The sequence below is a fragment of the Glossina fuscipes genome, unplaced genomic scaffold, assembly GCF_014805625.2.
Source record: "Glossina fuscipes isolate IAEA_lab_2018 unplaced genomic scaffold, Yale_Gfus_2 1, whole genome shotgun sequence".
Taxonomy (NCBI): Eukaryota; Metazoa; Arthropoda; class Insecta; order Diptera; family Glossinidae; genus Glossina; species Glossina fuscipes.
This window is the reverse complement of record NW_023998415.1, coordinates 23,438,693-23,459,999: the sequence shown is the minus strand read 5'-3', so window position 1 is coordinate 23,459,999 and position 21,307 is coordinate 23,438,693. Positions and strand designations below refer to the sequence as shown.

Sequence of the window (21,307 nt, the reverse complement as noted above, 5' to 3'; positions counted from 1 at the left end):
CCAAGAGCCCTAAAAAGAATGTGTATGTTTAGGGGTATGTTATTCTTAAATTTGAATAATTGCATCAATGGAATCGGAACGTTCCATCTTTGCGAATATTTATCAGATTTTCAAATCTTTATCGACTGTGAATAAAGTGAAATTTTTATTTCCTCAACTTTTCGATCTAAACTTACGACAGTAAGAAAGACAGACTACTTCGTACAATTTTATATGTGATACTTTCAAGTTATATTTCCGGTTTTAACGTGCTAGAGAACATAGATAAATTGATTAATTTATTTTTGCTAGTGAAGAATTTATCAATTTTAGACGATTTTCCCGCGCTTATACGATTACTTCGCTATTCGCGCAGTATTGTTAGATGGTTCCGGATAACTAAAATACGTCAATATGCGCTATCGATTGTAAGTTGTATGTTTTCAATGCAGAGTCAAAATTCTACGCTATCCAACAATTGCTATGTTTTGTGCGATTTCTAAAAAAATTTCATAAAGACTTAACGTGCGTTTCCATCTTCAATACTTTGCGAATATATATTTTAATCAGAAAATTTAATGCCCGTTTTTCGTTTGCTGCCGAATTCTATATAAAGATCATCGCGTATAGAATTATAATTTTTCTGTGGCAGCTCTTTACGCGTCATGTGATAATTAGTAATTATATTCGATCAGTTCCCTTCGCTGGAATATCTTTTTTCTCTCAAATTAAGTTAAAAGTAAAATAAAAAATGGTTGACTCTTATGTAGCGCCTTTGGTTATCACTTGTATTTGGGCCTTTGTAGGCATAATTTGTCCCTTCTTTGCTCGTGGACCCAGCAAAGGGTGAGAAAGCATAGACTTTTATATCTCATGAAAAATAAAATGCAATTTATTTCTAGAGTTACTCAATGCTGTTTGATGTTAACTGCAGCTACTTGTTGGCTTTTGTAAGTTTACTTGGCTCTTAAAAGATCACATTTTTTATTATTCAAAGTCATGTCACTTCTTTTCAGTTGGCTTTGTTGCTACATGACTCAAATGAATCCTTTGATCGGCCCTAAACTAAGTCGTAATGAAATCATGATCATTGCCAAGGAGTGGGGTCACGAGATAAAAAATGTTATAGATAGTATGCATTAACATGCACCTCCTTATAACTACAAAAATATATAAAATTTTTTCTCCTGTAAATAAATATCAGATAAGAATACTAACAGGTAGATAAGTCTTTTTATAACTTTTTATAGCTTTCTTAAAAAGCAAATATTTATTAAGACAAAAATTACGATTTTATTTTCTTCTTAAAACTAATAGCATGGTGAAAGTAACAACTTGCTATGGGTTTTGTCAAGAACCGCAGCAAATATTTGCTACTTTTGCACATGGATCGTTAGAGAGTTTACTTTTCGTTCAGGAAAACGGGAAAGAGAAGAAAGCAAGTCGTAATCTTCAAATGATAATAAGCATATTTGGTTTCTTAATCAGCGAATAATCCGAAACCCATGTCTTCATCCTCTTCTTCGGATTCCTCTTTCTCCTCTTTTTTCTCTTCAACGGGTGCGACGACAGTTACAGGAGCAGCCGATACAGCGAATTTGCTCGGGTCTTTTATGTATTCCTTAATGGTAGCAGCTTCCTTGAATTCGATCTCTGTAGTGGCCGCAATAGCTAGTAAGTTCTTGAAGCCGTTGGCAATGCTATGAGGAACTGAAGCTATGGTTGGATAGCCGACTTCCAAACATACAGCAGCCAAATTGGCTACACCAGCCTGGAACTTCGCACGCAAATCTTCAGGTTTGATATCCAAGATTTCCGGAGAAAATATCGAGCCAGAGTCGTAGACTTGATTAATGACCAAACCATAAGAAAAGGGTGAAATGTTCAACATGTTAAGTAAAGTGGCTTCAGAAGCTCCCACTTTATCACCAGGCTTTAAAATAGGTACATCATTGATAATTTCAATGGTACCTTTAGAAATTTTTGTGGGTATAGACAAGGCTTGGAAAAATGATGTCTTCTCTGGGCCCAAACCGGTGTTTTGAGCTGGAATTACTACCGGTAAAGGAGCAATAGCACCAGCACGAGCTGGAGCACGCACTTTGGATTCCAGCAACTTGTCACGTACCTCAGCCAAATCACCCTTGGTAAACACGAAACCCACATTACCTTTAATATGAGGTAACAATTTTTCCAGTTGTGGATTACTTTCAAGATGACCACGAATAGCTTTGCGCATCATTGTATTTTTACCCATCAAAACTATGCCCATGCCACGCAGGCTGATGCGGATGGTCTGCATTTGACGTGAACCGACATTGTCGGCGCCCACAATAAAGCATTTCGGGTATTCATTGAAGAGTTCCTAAAAATGATAGAAAAAGGGACATGAACTGTAGACTTTTTTCGAGTTTTTATATTTAAAAGCTTTTTTTACTGCGTCAGACTCGCTTTAAGAGCATTTTTTTCAACAAGCTGTATAATCAAAATGCCTGGGTTCAGCTTTTTCAAGCAAGGCATTTACTCAATATACGTTTAGACGGACAATTTCGATCATCATTCAAAATTACAAATCTATCAAACTACGACTTATTTTATACTAATGAGAAAAATAAACTACTTACAACAACTTTAAGGAAATATTGCGCTTTCCAAGCAGCTTTGTTCTCCCTAACCATCTTGATGCAAGGTTTTTGTAATTAGGGACTCGTAAATGTTGAATTTAAGAACTGCAAATATATAAATTTCACGTTAGCGTAGACATTTTCATTACTTTTACAAAAATGTTCATTAATTGTAACATTTTGTGAAAGGATGTCTACAGATTTTCCAGATTATAATATTATGCATTTATAAATATACATAAAAGTGTACATCCACATATATATAGGTATAAACACAAAACGTACCAAAGCACAAAACTGCACAAGCTGACGTCTTTGACGAAAATGAACATAAGGAAGGAAATTGCTTACCAAATATATTGACGTACAATAATGCAAGTACAGCCAACTTCAATTTCGCTTTTCGGATAAATAAATCCGCTTTTCGGATAAATAAATCCCATGTCTTAAGGACAACGAGAATCCGCGTTGCCATATTATTTGATAAGAACAAAGAAAGAAGTATTATTATTATTATGAATTTAGCCAGACGATAAATATAATTCATATTATAAATCGTAGAAAATAAAAAAGACTTAACTGAAGATATAAAATAGATAAATAATTTCTAAATTTAAAATAAATTGTCTTTAATTCTTCTTCTGTGCTTTTTTCTTTGTACTTTATTTGTTTTTATATATACGAAGTCTCGTGGAAAGTCGGTAAAGCTAAAGTATTCTCTCGAAAATATGAATAACGGAGCATTGTGCCAGCCCCTAAGATAGCCAAGCGCGGCTTTTATTGTCTCAACTACTAAATTACTTATTTTGTTTTTATTGTGTAAGGGCCCATGAGCTCCGAATTCCCACAAAGTTTCTAAAAAAATCGGTAAATTTAAAGTCTTATCCTAAAATTAGGAATAACGCATCCTTGGGGGCTAACACAATAGGCCGTTATTTTTATTTCTCTCAACCTTACCAATTTCTTACAAAACTTTATTGGAATTTTCAAATCATATCTTTTTGCATGCATACATACACGAAATCGAAACATTGTTTCTTTTAAATTTTTTAAAGTTATTTATCTAATTTATAAATAAATGCTTTTTCGATTTGCAGTTTTAGTTTATCTTGTAAAAAATGAAAGCAAGCTACAAAGACCATTTACTTTGAAGTTGGAATTGTTTTAGTAGAGCTATAAACGGTAATTTCCAAATTACGGTTCAATTAATACACAAAAAGGTTTTCGATGGCGATATAAAATTTAGGCAGATTATAAAGATTAATAAAAGTGTTACTTTTTATAAATTTGTTGTTTATGTTTACGTTAATTTCTTTAATTTTGGCTCTAAAACCATATATTTTTGCTTACGTTTTCCTGTAAAACAATGTGGGAGCGTGACTGGCAATTGTGTTTAGCAGTTGGGAGTTTTTAACCCGAAAACGAAAATTACGCCTCATTGTTTAAGAACTATTGCATTTGAAATTGTGTTGCGATAATTTCACAACTCTGTGCTGGCAGCATATATTTAATATTTTTCTCGATAGCGGCTTGTTTTAAGTTATTGATTAATTATTAAATATAGCAATAAAAATGACTGCCTTCGAAGGTAAAAATTAAGGATTTACATATTGTTTGCTGACCAACTAATTTTAATGTTTTGTATAGAATTTGGTGTATTACCCGAAATTGGTAAAGCAATCGATGAGATGGAATGGACGTAAGTTTTTTGCATCTATGTTAGATAAGATGCTGTAAATGCAATTTAATTTGTTAGATTACCTACCGATGTCCAGGCCGAAGCTATTCCTCTCATTTTGGGTGGCGGTGATGTCTTAATGGCCGCTGAAACTGGCTCAGGTAAAACGGGTGCCTTTTGCTTACCGATATTGCAAATTGTCTGGGAAACTCTGCGGGACTTGGAGGAAGGCAAAACGAAAAAAATTTCGGGATCAGCAGGCGGTGTGGCTCCATGGACAATGTCATTCTTCGATCGCGGATCGGCTATGGCTGTCACTCCTGATGGTTTACGTTGCCAGTCTCGCGAATTTAAAGAATGGCATGGTTGCCGATGCACCACTGGTGTTAAAGGTAAAGGCAAATTCTACTATGAAGCTACTGTAACGGATGAAGGCCTTTGCCGTGTCGGTTGGTCTACTCAGCAAGCTAACTTGGATTTGGGCACTTGCCGTTATGGGTTCGGCTTTGGCGGCACTGGTAAAAAATCAAACAATCGTCAATTCGATGACTATGGTGAGGCTTTTGGAAAAAATGATGTAATCGGCTGTTTTTTGGACTTAGAAAAAATGGAAATCACATTTTCTAAAAATGGCCAATTACTGGGTGTAGCTTTCCGTTTAAACGATAGTCTTAACAACGAGACATTCTATCCAGCGGTAGTTTTAAAAAATGCCGAAATGTCATTCAATTTTGGGAAAAGTGAATTTAAATACCCTCCGAAAGGTGGCTTTATAGGTACTACAAATGCAGATTCACATCACACTAAGTTCAATCCTCTAGCTAGTGCTAGTGCTAGTGGCGGAACTGGAAAACCAGTTGCCAATGCTCCTCAAGCTATAATAATAGAACCTAGTCGAGAATTAGCTGAGCAGACCTACAATCAACTCGAGAAATTTAAGGTGCACCTGTCAAATCCGGATGTGTGTTCCTTGCTCTTGATCGGTGGCGTTAAATTAGAACAGCAGAAGAGTGCATTGCAGCAAGGCGTACACATTGTTGTAGGCACTCCAGGACGTCTAGAAGAAATGATAAATGGCGGCTTTGTACAACTAACCCATTGCAGGTTAGCAAAGTTTTAAAAAATTTATAAATATTTAAAAGAGTAAAATCATTTTGTTTAAATGGTTGTAAAGATTTTTCGTTTTGGATGAAGCCGACGCTTTGCTTAAACAAGGCTATAGCGATCTAATTGAAAGATTGCACAAGCAAATTCCTAAAATGACCTCTGACGGACGCCGTCTACAAATGGTTGTCTGTTCGGCTACTTTGCATGCATTCGAGGTAAAGAAAATGGCCGATCGTCTAATGCATTTCCCTACCTGGGTCGATTTAAAGGGGGAAGACGCGGTTCCTGAGACTGTCCATCATGTCGTATGTATGGTAGACCCTCAAAAGGACACCATATGGCATAATTTGAGACAGCGCATACGTACTGATGGGGTGCATGCTCGAGATAATGTCCATCCACAAAATCTCGTACCAGAAACCTATTCAGAAGCGGTTAAGATTCTTAAGGGAGAATATTGCATACGCGCAATACAAGAGCACAAAATGGATCGGGCTATTATCTTTTGTCGCACTAAGTTAGATTGCGATAATCTCGAGCAATATTTTAGAACTGCAGGCGGCCAAAGGTATTCATGCGTCTGCCTCCATGGGGATCGTAAGCCTCAGGAACGTAAACAAAATTTGGAAAGATTTAAAAGAGGTGAAGTTAAGTTCCTTATATGCACAGATGTGGCTGCCCGAGGTTTGGACATTACAGGCCTACCATACAGTAAGTTCGCGAAACCATTTAATTTCGGAGGTTTTAGTGCATTTAAATTTTATTTTAAGTGATTAATGTTACTCTGCCCGATGAAAAATCAAACTATGTGCACCGCATCGGTCGTGTAGGCAGAGCTGAACGTATGGGTTTAGCCATTAGTTTAGTGTCTACTGTTCCCGAGAAGGTCTGGTATCATGGTGATTGGTGCTCCTCGCGTGGTCGTAATTGTTCCAATACAAATCTGACTGATGCTCGCGGTTGCTGTATCTGGTATAATGAGAAAAATGTGAGCCGAATCTCCTATTTTCTGTTTTGGATAAAATGAAATGAAACTTGCGCCTTGCTTTTAGCTTTTAGCCGAAATTGAAGATCATTTGAATATAACCATACAACAAGTGGATAAAGCCATGTCTGTTCCAGTTAACGATTTTGATGGCAAAGTGGTTTATGGTGAGAAAAACCTTAGTACAGGGACCGGTTATAAAGATCACGTTGAACAATTGGTGCCTGTTGTACGAAAACTAACTGACTTGGAGCTGCAATCACAGTCTTTATTTTTAAAACGTTTGAAAGTTTAAAAATGCATATTGGATCAAAACAGAAGGCAAACAAGAGAAGGACAAACAAAACATAAGTCCAACGTAATTACATATTTTGTGTTGTTGGAATCAATAAAACACGTATACATATACATTAATTATTACTAAAATTTGTTGAAATTGTTTCTATAGTGCTATTGATTAGTTAATGATTCTGTGTACTCTTTCGCTCCTTTGTCCTCCTCTTCTTTCTCCAGATCTTCTTCATCTTCTTCTTTAAACTCGGTTCTCATCTGTTGCAAGTGCAACAGCTGTTTGCATAATTGGTTACCAAATGAGTTAACATAACCGGGACTTATTTTATCTAGCAGTGCATGCGGGGTCTCAAATATGTCATCTTCATCTGCATTGGGCACAACCTTATCAGCATCTATCGAGTCATATGTTTCAGAGACGATGCGAAATCCCATATTGCCAACATGTATGCAATAGGTATTGCCTTCGAAAGTACGTAAATTCAGATACATTTTACTCTCAGTAGATGGCAATATGGAGGATATATTAATTTCAGCTACATGCGCTTTAACATCGTTAATAATGGCTGCGGCTTCTTCCACCCAATTAATTAAATGCTCATCGCTTTCGTCGCTATTTAAAGTCTCATCGGTAACAATAATATTAGAAGTCATTTTAAAGTTCCTCGTATATAAAATAAAAATAAGACGTTTTAACGGGATAATTAAAATTAAGAGCCGTCTAGGACGACTTATTTGATTTCTCTTATAAGCCCAAGGCAACCCTATTGAAACAGCTGATTTTTCAGTCATATTTCACAAGGTTACCGCACTTTTGGAAAAATCAAAGGGATAATTTTCGCATAAAATGAATTTCATTACTTTGTTGAACGAAGTAAATGATCTGTATCTTTGTCGAAGTGGTCGAGCTCAGTGTCCGATCTAGTTCCTTCCACTTCACCCTTGATCTCTTTAGTAAATAATGAATGAATGAACGAATCTTTTCGAATTAGTTGAATTTCCGTTTACATAGCTAGAGGTCATCATTGATTTTGTTGTTGCATTTTGCAATTTCATTTATTTTCTAATTTCTGTGGCGCACGTGTGTATGCATGTGTTTATTTGTTTACATTCTAAAGAAGTTGCCGTGATTTTCTTTGTTGCATCTTGCACTGTCATCACAGCTGACAATTTACTTAATATACTCTTACCCACCTTTTCGACCACTTCCCATAAAACGCATTATTTTGAAAAGTTGTTATATGAATAACTTTATTAACTGAAGTGGTGTAGGGTATTTTATTTGATAGGCCTATAGTCTACTATCGCGTTCTTACTGATTTGAATAGCTTTACAGAATCTTTTTGATTGAACACTTAAGCCGTACGTATTGAATGAGTTCAGTCAATCTCAACAACAAAAACAACAGCAACAAAAGATCAGATCAATGCATTCGCTAATCTTACAAATTTAGGAATTAATTTTATATTATTTAGAAGCGAGAGTAAAGTTACGTGAAGGCTATGAGCGAAAATAACGTCATCGAGGGCAAGAGCAGTGATGGACGTCAATAAGAAGTTGTTGAACAACATTAAAATCTATAACAGAGACGCAGAGAGATCTCTCTAAACAAAGAGGAGTATTTGCTAATAGATGAACCACTGATGGATTTAAATTAATTTTTGTAATTTTGTATTTGAATTAATTTTCATTTTAATAATTATTTAATGAATTGCTATTATACCCTAGGCTTGTCTGTCTGTCAGATGTCTGCCTATCATTCTACAGGTCGGAGTTTCTGAGATATTTCGGAGCAATTTTGCACACCGACGTGCTTTAACCCAAGGACCAGCGCCATTGAAAACGGTTCGGATCGCTTCATATTTTCGACGACTCCCTTATATTAAAAAAATTGCAATTTTCAAAATTTTGCGGCAGAGCGCGCCGAGTAACAATAATTTCACATTATAGATTGATATGAAAGGTTTGGCTCGCTTTGGACAGCTCTTTGAATCCCTTCTTATGTAACTGTTCTTACGAAAACTGAATTTCTCTACGGTGAAAAGGCATAATTTCTCATATTCTATGATGAAAATTGGCCCGTAATAGTAAATTGACAATGAAATCAGCCTTACCGAATTTGGATCGTGTACGTCCATTTTTTTGGATACAACAGCATATAAGAAATTTTAGGAAAGGAAGACTTTTATATTTAAAAAAGGCCTAATTGTTAATGTTTTGCGATGAAAATTTGTTTGTACATTTCTTGGATTCGACTTCATTTAAGGTTTCGCAGGAACAGTAGGCCCTTCAGGAAAATTTTTATTTTTTATATTTTATAACAGAAATTGATCCATAGTCGATCGGTTTCTTGGTCATTACTCATAAACTATACCACGTAAATTAGAAAGTATAACCTATGGGCGATGCTGTAGTACAGGTACAAAAATGGAATATTTGACCACACCTACCCAATTATTATGGTGTATCAAAGTTGAATTTTTTTTTCGATAACTTTACAACGCGCAAAAAGTCCATCAAGGATATAAATTCTTGGCCAGTTTCAAATTTGGAATGCACGGAGAGACGTCCGTCTGTCCGTCTGGCTAACTGTGCAGTATCTGTGATAAACATTCTCGCGTTAGCGAAAATGAAGATGCCGCCTAAAAATTTGCAAAAGCATTTAAAAGTGACATGCCTAATACTCCTAACACTCCTTTCCACACTCCTAAGCGGCAAAAACTTTTATTTCCAGTAGAGAAATAGTAGCGTCCACTCCGTATTAATTATCAAAATTGACTTGTATTTTATACAAGTACAGTAATACAGTACACCATGGAATAAATGAGATATCAATAAGTTCAAAAATGTGAAAGGTATGCAGAATGCACGGTATGGCACGACAGGCTGGTATCTCTACTTTTCTTTCGTAGCATTTATGCAAGCATGAATTTCTTGGGTTTTGGTTCGAAATTCTTTCTAGGTTTTGTTGATTGCATTCGCCACTTATGCATTAAGTAGTCGATGAGAGAACTGAACTTTCCAATCATTATCATTATTCAATATATTTTATGCCCTCCATTGATCATGTTGCCCATGCTATTATTCCATTTGGTTCGAGTAAGTTTTCTTTTAAAAGAAAATTCATATTTTCCGTAGCTATTTGCTTGCTTTTTAATCTGCTAAAAACATTTTGCTTACCATTCGTTTTTCCAACCTCTAACCTATACAATTTAACGGTATGTTGCAAGGGACATTTTAAAGTGTAATCTGACTACTTGAACTGACAACGTGTTCAGTAAAAATAGAAGATATCCACGCTATGATAGAAGAATATTCTCGCCAAGTCGTGAGATGGCGCTTCTTCTAAGTATTACGATAAACAAAGTCATCCAGTTTATTCAGTTTATTATTATCAAAGGCAAAATTCTAATTTCACCTTGAATTTCTCTTTCCAGAACTAAGATATGATAACGATACTTTTTTAGAAGAATTTGCCGAGAAATGCTTTTAAAAGTCATTGGAGGCGATAAGTCTTTGAATGGGTGATAGAGAAGAGCGATAACATGTATGCGAAAAGATCGCTGCGTTAATTTATATTTTCTTATATCTGGGTTATAAGGATTTTCATATTAATATCAAGTCATCAACACCTCGTAAAGATGACGAAAGATTATGATTGCCGAATGGATTTTTATAGATTTCTCTTCATCCCAGATCTGGAGTTATATCCGTAATATTGCAAAAAAAACAAGGGCAACGCATGTGCTTGTTAATCTTAACAATTTTTTATATTTACCGAATTACTGGTTCCATCATGTACGGCGGCAAAGCCACAAACGCATTGCAAGGAGTTTTTTATTATGATATCGAGCACGATAACCGCCTTTATTGCTATTTTCGCGTATGCTAAAGGAATTGACTTTACATTCGTAATAAGATATTATACACAGGCTAATTAATTAAACGTATATATATATATATATATATATATATATGTGTATGTATTTATTGCTTTAAAATACACAACAGAAACTATAACAAAATACAATGCAGAGGTGTTGCAATATCGTTAGCCCAGGGCGTAGGGAATGCCTCGCGAAATGCACGTTCAATTAATATTAAAGCCAATACAAAAATACATTCATAGTTGTTAATATACGTAATAAATATTAAGAGGTTACAAACCTTATTACAGACGAGGGGTGTCTTATTAAGAGTGAAATGTTAGAGAAAGGGTATAAATAACTTGATTTGTACCTTTTTATTCCGATTGTTCCGATAATTTTATATTTAAATCTTCTTGTCCACGCTCGTTGGACTTTTCAGTTTTAAAATCTTTGTCCATTTCCTCTGACTTTGAGAGACTTGGGGAAATCAAAGCACAGGCTCCTTCTATATTATCGTGATTCTCAGCATCAGGATTTTCTTTATTTTCAAATTCGATAGATTCATGTTTAGACGCGTTGTTGTTATCAACATTTTCGTGAACCGGCCCAATCAAGGCAATGTTTGAATAATTATTACTATTACTTGCCGATGAGCAATTTTGATCGGCTTCGGCCAAATCCCCATCGTCCGCTGTCATGATTTGCGTTTGATTATTACTCTTGTTCTGGGCTTTTTGTGAATTACATTTATTCTTACTAGTGTTGTTGTTGTTATTATTATTATTATTATTATTATTGTTGTTGTTATGGTTCTCGTTACTATTACTGAATACATTATTTTCCAAATACTGTTGATACCAATCCAGAAATTCATCTCTCTCACGCGGCAAAGACAACTTTTTTATTTTGGCGTAAATTTTTTTTGGCGATATACTGGTAACGCCGCCATTGGTAGCGATCGCATTATTGCTTGCCGACGGCACTGTCTGAGCATTCTGAACTACTGTAGCTGTCAATTTGGCTATTTCTGCTAATAAAGCGTCATTTATATGGGTATTGGGATGGGTTTGATTGCGTATGCGTGTTATAATATAAGCAATAAGATCATAATTATTGGGATTAGTATTAGTACAGGTTGAATTGGCAGTCGAAGTAGTGCTAGAGCTGGAGCTAAGTAAATTGTTTGCACCACCGTTCTCATCACCCTATAGAAAAGAATCATTAAAAGAGAATTGTGAATCATATGTAAAATATAATTAATTGTCGAAAACAGTGATGAGAACTTTTTCGCCAGAGCTTCATTAGCTTCATTAGTGACACGTCAAAAACGGCAAACGAAATTTGGCATGAAAACATTCACCCTTACTAAGTCGTGCGTAATCAGCGAATGTATATATATAGAACATGGAACAGCTTAGCATTTATCCTAAGCTGTAAAACTCTTCTACAACTACAAAGGGAAAATTTTATAAAAAAAAGTCAAGCTTTGTTAAGAATTTTCTTGTAGACGTTAAATGATAATCAATATCGATGAAAGTCTTGCTATAAGATAGCCTGGAGAAATATATAGATTACGTAAATTAAGCCATCAATATTTTTGTTTCCGAGTTTTTCTGCGGACGGACGGACGGACGAACGAACGAACGAACGAACGAACGAACGATTTTGCTATGCGTTTCGGCTTGTCACATATAAAGAAGCAAAATTGTCGAAATTATATGATTTTTCCGGGCGGAATAGACTCGATTTCGATTGGAAAACACAATAAAAGGCTTGAGAGAAAGCCTTAAGAATTCGATTCATGCAAATAACTTACTGGGTATTATTGATATGTATTGGCGGACTTGCGATATATTTTCAGATCGTTCAAGAAGATATCTACAAACATTATTCTTAAAGAAATAACGTAAGGAAACTAGTCAGTCCTTCTTATAGGCATAATTTCGTTTTATTGGTTATTATGGCGTCTTGTTAAACTTGAGTTTTTAGTAATCGGCCTTTATGATTGAATTTGTGCTTAAGGAACACTACGTACAGCATTTTTTCCTCAAGTTTTCTACAGTTTTTTTTATCTGCCTTTCTATAGTTAAATTTTAATTAACGCCTACAACTGTAACTGTATGCGCTGGGGACTGAAAAAATCTTTATATTCTTTAGGCTTTTAACTTGCTTACTTTTTTCTCTTTGGGTGGTTGACGATTTTGTTGTTGGGCGGCTAAACTGCAAGCTCCCTTTAGATTTTCATCTTCTTCTTCCAAAAAGTTCGAACTGTTATTGTTGTTGCTGCTGCTAACGTTGCTATTATTACTGACAATTTGTTTGCGTTGATTTTTACGTTTTTTCGTAACATTTTTCGTGAGGCCCGTAACTAATGGACGCAAGTTTGTGTTTGCATGATGAGCATTAGCACCATTAGCACTAATGGCCGCGACGCTGTTGTTCATTACACTGTGACGCCAATTGCAATCCTCTTCTGGTTTCTCGTTATCAATATTTAGCAACAACAATGGCGAGTTTTCTGTCGAAGTTATTAGTAAGTCAGTTTCGGTATTCATTTTGGCGGCATTTAATTCACGATCATTGACCGCAGTTGTATTTAAAGCTAACGGCTGCTGTTGCTGGAGTTGGCCTCTTTGTTCATTCAGATACATTTTACGCATAGAAATATTCGATGATATATTGTTAATAACTTGCCGGCTGCTACCAGGCGTGTTATCCTTGTCAAGTAACATACTTTCTAAACGCCTAAAAACATCTTCCTTTATTGATTCATAAAATTTTGTAGTGAACTTGTCATTTTTCAAAGCATTTACGAGAAGATTACGTTTAATTTCCTCAGAAGTGGTGTCCTCTTCTTCCTCTACGTTATTGGACGAGATATTGTGAAGATGATTGCCATGATTAACCTCAGTAGCGTTGGAAGAATTTGAGAAATCTAAAGCCAATTGTAAAGGATTACAATTGTTGAAATCGTAATTGTTGTCTTCTATATCTAGGATGGGTCTTAAAAGAAAGTCATCGTGATTTCTAAGCCTTCGATTTTCCGGTAAATTCATATACGATTGCGTCCGATAACCAGCGAGTGTGTTCGGGTATCGATGCTGCTGCTGCTGCTGTTGTTGTTGTTGTTGTTGTTGTTGAACTGGTGTGGGTGGTTGTGGATTTTGCGTTTGTCGATTCAGTTCCTCAGTGCGATTGCGAAAATGGCAAATTTGCTTCGGCGTGACCTTGTTACCTTGGCTAATATTATAGTTGTGATACATTAAGTCTGTGGTGTTAGCAGCGACCTCTGTGCTGGCATTATCTCCGCCGGCCAAGGCGTTATTATGATCTTGATGTTCCAACCAATTCAAATGCTGTAAGAATTCGCGTTGCTGTTGCTGCTGATAGATATTCTGTTGATATTGTTGTTGTTGCTGCTGTTGATGATGATTAATGCGTGATCTTTGTATAATACGTAAGTATTTATTGAAATTGCTGCCAACATTGTTATCAAAATTTAAATTGTTGCTAATCTCGTCCAAGTGCGACTGACTTTGCTGATGCTGTTGTTGATACATTTGCGGCGGCTGCTGCAAGGCTGGCGACCTCTGCGTTTGAAACTGATTTTCCGGCTGTTGTTGCTGATCTTCGTTGCTTTTGTTCGTCGTAGTCGACAATAAGTTTTGTCGAGAATAACTTTCGTATGTAATTCGGATGATACAACAATAAAAGCATAACACAGAACATACAAATAAAGAAAAAGAGAAAAACAACAAATGTTAGTTTAAAGAAAACGCCATGCACTGCCTCAGCTCCATAAAAACTTTAGTATAATTGTTAAAGAAAGCATATCAAGCTTTATTTACTTAATAAACGGAAGTTGGATTAATTTTGTCTTAAATACATTCTGTTATCTGGGCTTGTGTGAGCTCGATTTATATTTCAATATTCATGACAGAGTGTAGATATGTACGTATACAATCAAGACAATAGATTGGGTCGAGAGAGAGGAAGAGGAACGCGAAGATGTAAACATTAGTTGAGATGTAACATTTCATACGAGAAGGAAGTCACGACAAGTGGAGGCAATTTTAAAACGTATTGTAGATGAAACAGAGAAGCTAGCGGTCCATCTATTTTGCGCTGCAAGAAAAGCTTCGTCGTTCGTTCCCATCGATGTATCAAAAAATATCGATTAGCTCCGTTATCGTTAGAGTAAACAAATTTTTACCGCTGTGCATTGCCAAGCGATACGAATACTTTTGCGCTGTTCCTACTTATTAGCGCGTTCCAAAAAAAAAAAAAAAAAAAAAAATCGAACAATAGAAACAAGTAAAAACTCTATAGTCGGGCAAAGACGATACGATACCTTGCGCGACCTTGCATCACATCGCCTAATACGTTTCTCTGCTTATTTTCAAGAAAGAACTCTAAAAATGATATCTTTTGTCGTGCATAGTTTCCATGGGGGACCTTACACGAGCAGAAGCTTAAAACATGAGCTGACGTGGCTCACATTCAGCAAAGCTTATTTTCTTATTAAATTCTTATATGTGACTTGTTGCAGGGACCTCGTAAATAAGGATAAACTCGGTGACAATCAGAAAGAAGTGAGAAGATGCGAATGGGATGTGGCCGTTAGCCAAGCACGTGTGTGTCCGTTTGGGAAATGTTATGCCCTTCAGTCGTATTTACAAGTACGCTTTATTTCATTGAAAATTCTTACGTGCTAGACTATGCCGTAGTCCGAAAAGTTCAACGTTCTCACTATTTATGCTGCACACTACTAGCACTGCAAGGCATGTTAAATGTGTTCGGACGTATGTAACAAGCGAAAGCGCTTAATGAAAAACACCTACCAAACGATTTAGAATCATTTTCGGAATCGAATTAAGTATGTCCTCCTTCCCTCTGCTATCTATCTATGTATATTTTTCTGAAATCGGAGGGTCGCAATGTTTTGGAATATTTTGAACAAATTTAGTAGGCTTAGGTGTATCGGCTCAAGAACAAGCCTTACTGAAAACTGATTGCATCTCAATCCTCAATAAAAGACTTTTTTTTTTGTTTTTTAATTCGTTATTTGAAAGAAGTTATAATTTTCAAAATTTCTTGAAAAAAATCGCTAAGTAATAGTATGTTGGATTACGCAATAGATGTGAAAAATTTGGATCGGATTGCCTGATATTTTGAACCCATTCTTGTGTTGAGCCTACGGGTTGCACTTTTTGAGATATTTGGATGAAATTTGATAAACCGACATGTTTTGCCCTAAGGGCAATTGTAAATGAAAATGCTTCGGATCGCACTGCTTTTTTGGTCATCTCCCATATAATACCTTGCTTTAAAAACTTATTATATGGATATTTGCATTGCATGGCCAATCACAGTGTTTTTAGTTCCTACACTTTATTTGACAATACTCAAGAAATTCCCCTCCCTTTATTATTTTCTAATATTTTTTTGTTTTTGTGGAAACTGTGTAATCCTACGAATTCATCTTCATTGCATCAAAAGGAAAGTTCATCATATTATCTTTTTAGTTTTAAATGTATTACGTCACATGGAATATTATTTTGTTTATATTTAATAGTACGCTCAAAGGACATCCAGCTGGTGGTTGGAAAGGACTATAGATTGAGGAGGGAGGAAGAGAGAGGACAATAGTGATTAATCTAAACAAGAAACAGATTTTTTTTTTTTTAGGAGGAAAAACCTACATTTGGCGACGACTTTTTTTTTTTTTTTTTGATATATAACTAGAAATTTATCTAACGAGAAATGTATATAAATTTGATCACGACCCCTAAAAATGCCGAAAAGTAGGATTAAATAAGATTAAAAGATTATATGTATCCTAATAATATAAAAATTTTAGTTTTAATTAACAAAATTTATTTTTCCTGAACTGAAGACGTTCACACGCACGCTATTAGCTTAATAATGATCTGAAACGGACAGTAGTAGTAGTAGTAGCAGTAGTAAATGAAAGATTTAAGGAATCATATATCATCTTTACGAGGTTATATTACAAGAGCTGTCTGGAAAAAAGAGTTGGATGTTTACCTTCTAAAATTATCCCAATAGTTATTAGCACGATTACCAGGCGGTACTTGGTTGTTCAATGTGTTACGTGCTGCTACGGTGGTGTTAGCAATATTGCTGCTATTATTACTATGATGATGTGTTTGTTGTTGTTGTTGTTGTTGCTGGTTCTGCGTGCGTAGGTTAGCATTATTTTGGTGTATTGCATTATTATGATGATGCATAAATATCGGAGCTGGTCCACTGGTCACTAAAGGCGATTGTGGGGTCGTTATTTCATTGTTATAAAGAGTTGCTGGCGGTTGTGCTACCGTATTTTCTGGTATAGCATTGTTTAATGTTGAGTATATGCCCACAGTAGCTGTCGAGGCAGCATTATGCTGTTGTGTTTCTGTACTAAAATTAAAATTTCCAGCCGACATGCGTTGTTGATGGCATTGTTGATATATATGATGTTGCTGTTGATGTTGGTAATTGCTGAACGCATTATCCCTTGCTGCTGATGTCATATACTGGGGTGGAGGTTGTTCTGATTGGGCGCGAGGATTTAAGCCAACATAAAGATTATTGGGAGTGCGGTGACCCGCTGCCACACCATTTAAATTAGGTGGTGGTACTGATTCCGAACGCATGTTATAGCTAATGTTAGCATTGACAGCAGCTCCAGTAGTCAAGGTCAGTATACGATCCTGTAATAAGTGTATAGTTTGATTGAGTTTTTCAATTTCTCTTTGCTGATGCCATAACATTTGATTGCAATGGCAAACCGAGTTAATCAACATTTGTTGAGTATGCACGAATTGTTGAAGCATGTTTAGTTGTATGTTAGTAGTCGCGGTGGTAGTCGACGAGGAGGTGGCAGCTCCTAAGTTGTTGGCATTGCATATACAATCGCCGCCACTGGGAGGATTGTTAAGCGTTGCGGTTTGTCCCGAAGCAAACGCCGCCGGAGGAGGAGGTGGTGGGGGCGGTATACCTGCTCCGTAATAATATTGATGAGGATTCCAGGCAGAGGGTAGAGGTGGTGGTATAGGGCCAGCTAAGAAAGTGTATTTAATTTATTTTATTTATTTATAATCTGTGATTTAAGTTTGAACTTACGAAAATTTAAGCCCATTGCCGACATTGGTGGCGGTATAGAATACGACCTCGAGCTGCCTGATTGGATACTAGCTCCTTCAAAAGATGCGCCATCGTGCGTGCTACTATCAGCCTGGGCAATGTGAGCAGCTGTTTTTGATGAAACAACAGTAGGATCCATCGAGTCTTTAGCATTTCGCTGACGTGAAGATGTATCTACGGAAGGGGCATTGCGGCTAGCAGCCGGGGTCGAGGGATTCGGCTGGAATTTTGCGCTAGCAGCATAATCTGAGTCGTTGACATCCTCTTCTGCTTCATCATCGGCTTCTGAGACAATGTCTGGCCGCATGCTTGGTGTCTCATTTACGGGCTGCTCGTCTTGCAACCGTTGGCACAACATCTCGAATTCCTTTTTCTTTAATTCATACTCGGTTTTCAGATGATCACGTTCTTCTTGATTTTGCTCATGCTCCTGCAAACGCCTTTCAAGAGATTTCGGTGTTGGCGTAGGCGTTAGACTGCTTCTTTTCAAAGCTTCCTCCCCTATTTGGGCAGCTGCTGCCGCTTGATTTTTACGTCTTTCAATTTCCGCTTTTAGAGCATATATACGATTACGTTCCGCCTGCAAGCTTTCGGCTTGTGCTCGTAAATCTGTCGTGACTTCATTTAGCATACGAACTTTACGCGATATGTACTCTTCGTTGCCACTGTCATTGTTGGAGAGACTGCTTGTTGTAACTAAGAGAGAACGATCACGGTCAAATTCATTGCAACTTTCTCGAGGAGGTGTGCGTCCTAACGTTTTGGGATCGTTGATGGTATGAGTCTCAATCATATTGACAGTTTCCATCATTTCTTTAAGACGTTTTAGTTGAGATTTCATTGCATCTATGTCTGCTTCCCTTTGTTGTATTAGTACGGCTGTCGCTGGTACCTCGTCTTCCTCCGGATCTAGTTCCGACTCTGATTGTATAACATTATTAGAATGACGATTAGTTGAATGCAAAAGCTCTATTGGGACTACGCGTGTGTACTCTACCGGAACTACACGCTCCATTGTATTAGATTTGACGCTTTTAGTTGTTTGCTGCGATTTCGGAGATTCGGGCTCTTGTTCAACCACGTCCTTTTCTTGCTCAAATTGTCGTTGACGTGCTTCCTTGGCTGTCTCCTCAGCCGAACGATTTATATCCTGCAATTCCGTTACCAAGTTTCGCATTTCATCCCTTTGATTACGTAAATCCTCCAATTTTCGCTGCAAGGCTTCCTGTTCGGCTAATATTTCAGGACCATCATCGCCCAACAAAGAAGACAATTCATTTTGATTCTGTATGAATGCGGTAAGATTTTTCATACGACCAACTAATGACGACATATCGGTATGGATTTGTTCTACGCTCTGATATTCAGGAGCGCCATCGGTATCGTTAGTTAAACGTTGCGAACTAGATGGAAAACTTAAGGTGTTTGCTTGTTGACGTAATTTTTCCATCTCATTCAAATGTTGTTTGGCGGCAGTTTGTAAACGCAAGAGTTGTTGTTGTTGTTCCTTCATGTTTTCTATGTTGCGATTGGACGCTTCCAGACGTTGTTGTAGCTCTTCAAAAGATGGAGTATTGTCGGGAGTAGGCGTCTCCACAGCGCTATGCAAGGACTGTATGGATTGGGCGCGATCGCTTGACTAACAAATACGAGAGATAAGCGACTAAAAGCGTAGAACGCTTATGATTTTTAAGTAAATAGATACCTCACTTAGAGCTACGTCCTCTAAACTGGCAGAATTGACAACCATTTCACGTTGTGACGAAGGCGCCGAATTAGGATTTATTTCGTGTACCATGCTGGGAGATCTCAGCGACTAAAAAGGAAATAAGAAAATGAGAATTTTGTAGAAATCAAATTTAAACGTATTCAGAATTAAGCGGCTTCAGACTTTTTGCAAACTCCTGGTACAAATTTCCAAATTGCCTGTTAAACAATCTCCTCGACTATTGTTGTTACTAGTGTTACTTGTATTAAGACTTTGCAATTGCTGCAAACGTTGCAATAAATGAACAACCTCGTTAGAGTTTTGATTCGCAATCGTATTTTCTTGGACTGCCGATGTAGAAGTCCGCAAAGTGGGTATCAATTGCGTGGCAAGATTGAGTAAAGGCCGTGCTTGAGGTTCTTCGAAAAGCTGTTGTAAATGCTGTAATTGTAATAATAACAATTGTTGTTGTAATTGCTGATTTAGATTTACGTTTCTTGGAGAATTGTTCGCGCTACGATTAGAAGACGAAACTGGCGGTATTATTGCGGCCGTTGTGCTATTAGGTAATCCGGGAGTAGTAGGTATAACCACGCCAATGGCTGTATTTAAATTTGAATTAATATTTGCGGAATTTAGGTAATCGTTTTGCAGTTGCGCCGAGTTATGCGACGTTTGCTGGCTACGACGCGGTATAGGCCGTACCGGATAGCAAAAGCGTTGCTGATTTTCCTGAGAATTTTCTATCAATCAAAGAAAATCACAAATAAAATTTGCGTTTATTTTTATTTATTTTATATATTTATCAAGAATAAAAAAAGGAAAAAAAAAACATATGCAAGCAAATTGAAAAAGAATTTATGATTGAGTCTAAAGTGAAGCGGAATAAAAAAAAAAAATTACAAAAAATTTTGTATTCCGCTTCGTTCGATACTTCTAATTCTCACAATTTATTTGATTTCTCTATTAGGTGAATTTCGCAATTTCAGGTAAATACGATGCTTACGCATAAAAAAATACCCATCAAAGTTCCAACAAATTACATATATTCATTTTGCCTTACAATGCAAATGCTGCGAATGCAGTAAACTTTCATAAGGGTACTAAGTCTGTGCATAAGTTCGTAGCGAATAACTCGATATAAAGAGAAAATATTTAGAAAGGCTTCGGAATTATTTGTGCGTCAATAATGTGAAGAATTTGATAGTTTTGTTGTTGTTGTTGTCGTCGCCAAATGTCAATAGCAGTCAATTACACCCGGCATATATACTTGCGTGTTTTCTTCAGTTAGGGCTCGCATCCCTTTCCGAGTCGCAAATGAAATCGAAATGGATTGAAAATTCATACACTTCTTTCCTCCCCTTCTTGAAGCGTTGGCACACATTTTCGCATTTCATTGCTCAATTTTGCATCGACTTAACAGTTTATGGATAAATAATTTAAATTATTTAGGAAATAATTTTCAGTCATGAAACATTCTCATTGCGCCCACGCATTTTGGTTAGGATTATGAATCAATTATTTAAAATTAAAATAAAGAAATGAAAGAAGGAAATAAAAGTGCTTTTACTTTTAAGAACTATTGACAACATGGTACAGTGCACCGATCTTCTAAATAAAATCTAAATTTAGATCTACATTTAAAATAAATAAATATGAAAAGATCGTTCATTCGGTTTAGCCGAATTTTCAGCACCCTCCATTGCTCAAGCAAGAGCATACCAAAAATTGAATTTTTTACGCATATCTCGAGAGCAAATAGTTACTTTATGCTAAATAACAATTGCTTGTGTGATTACATATTTTCTAAAAATCATGCGTTCAGATTATTATTACATGAAAGGTTGATATTATTTACAAACTCCGAATGGTTTAAACTCCGATGGTCTATCTATCTATAAGAAGACGCAAAACATG

At 36.4% G+C, this 21,307-nt stretch overlaps 5 protein-coding genes and 1 long non-coding RNA gene across 12 annotated transcripts in view; 3 read left to right on the top strand and 3 right to left on the bottom strand.

Annotated features, from left to right (window-relative positions):
- Window positions 1-416: 416 nt before the first annotated feature.
- Window positions 417-1,202, top strand: LOC119632199 (V-type proton ATPase subunit e). Its single transcript, XM_038025004.1, has 3 exons — window positions 417-825; window positions 882-929; window positions 996-1,202. The coding sequence occupies exons 1-3, from the start codon at window positions 731-733 to the stop codon at window positions 1,120-1,122; spliced, it is 270 nt and encodes an 89-aa protein (XP_037880932.1). The 5' UTR covers window positions 417-730; the 3' UTR covers window positions 1,123-1,202.
- A 58-nt stretch (window positions 1,203-1,260) lies between these two features.
- LOC119632198 (60S acidic ribosomal protein P0) lies at window positions 1,261-2,972 on the bottom strand. The gene is made up of 3 exons (XM_038025003.1): window positions 2,889-2,972; window positions 2,604-2,708; window positions 1,261-2,344 (listed from the first exon to the last, which is right to left on the bottom strand). The coding sequence occupies exons 2-3, from the start codon at window positions 2,655-2,657 to the stop codon at window positions 1,460-1,462; spliced, it is 939 nt and encodes a 312-aa protein (XP_037880931.1). The 5' UTR covers window positions 2,658-2,708; window positions 2,889-2,972; the 3' UTR covers window positions 1,261-1,459.
- Window positions 2,973-4,041: 1,069 nt separating this feature from the next.
- On the top strand, window positions 4,042-6,751 carry LOC119632140 (ATP-dependent RNA helicase Ddx1). Its single transcript, XM_038024918.1, has 6 exons — window positions 4,042-4,191; window positions 4,251-4,302; window positions 4,360-5,385; window positions 5,456-6,099; window positions 6,159-6,376; window positions 6,441-6,751. The coding sequence occupies exons 1-6, from the start codon at window positions 4,176-4,178 to the stop codon at window positions 6,666-6,668; spliced, it is 2,184 nt and encodes a 727-aa protein (XP_037880846.1). The 5' UTR covers window positions 4,042-4,175; the 3' UTR covers window positions 6,669-6,751.
- LOC119632141 (GSK3-beta interaction protein-like) lies at window positions 6,621-7,407 on the bottom strand. Its single transcript, XM_038024919.1, has one exon. It carries the CDS (start codon window positions 7,316-7,318, stop codon window positions 6,824-6,826), a length of 495 nt encoding a protein of 164 aa, XP_037880847.1. The 5' UTR covers window positions 7,319-7,407; the 3' UTR covers window positions 6,621-6,823.
- Window positions 7,408-10,802: 3,395 nt separating this feature from the next.
- Window positions 10,803-21,307, bottom strand: part of LOC119645013 (putative uncharacterized protein DDB_G0271606) — a 15,219-nt gene continuing 4,714 nt past the window's right edge. For 3 of the 7 annotated variants that reach the window (XM_038044774.1, XM_038044775.1, XM_038044780.1), the window contains 6 exons: window positions 19,574-20,133; window positions 19,388-19,498; window positions 17,662-19,321; window positions 16,582-17,599; window positions 12,708-14,211; window positions 10,803-11,738 (listed from right to left, as the gene is read on the bottom strand). In XM_038044774.1, the coding sequence (XP_037900702.1) occupies window positions 10,908-11,738; window positions 12,708-14,211; window positions 16,582-17,599; window positions 17,662-19,321; window positions 19,388-19,498; window positions 19,574-20,133 (5,684 nt within the window). In that variant the 3' untranslated portion in view covers window positions 10,803-10,907. The remainder of the gene's footprint in view (window positions 11,739-12,707; window positions 14,212-16,581; window positions 17,600-17,661; window positions 19,322-19,387; window positions 19,499-19,573; window positions 20,134-21,307) is intronic. The other 4 variants (XM_038044776.1, XM_038044777.1, XM_038044778.1 and 1 more) reach the window with 4 other exon arrangements.
- On the top strand, window positions 13,900-14,829 carry LOC119645017. The gene is made up of 2 exons (XR_005248595.1): window positions 13,900-13,990; window positions 14,059-14,829. It is a non-coding gene; the product is annotated as an uncharacterized LOC119645017 (long non-coding RNA).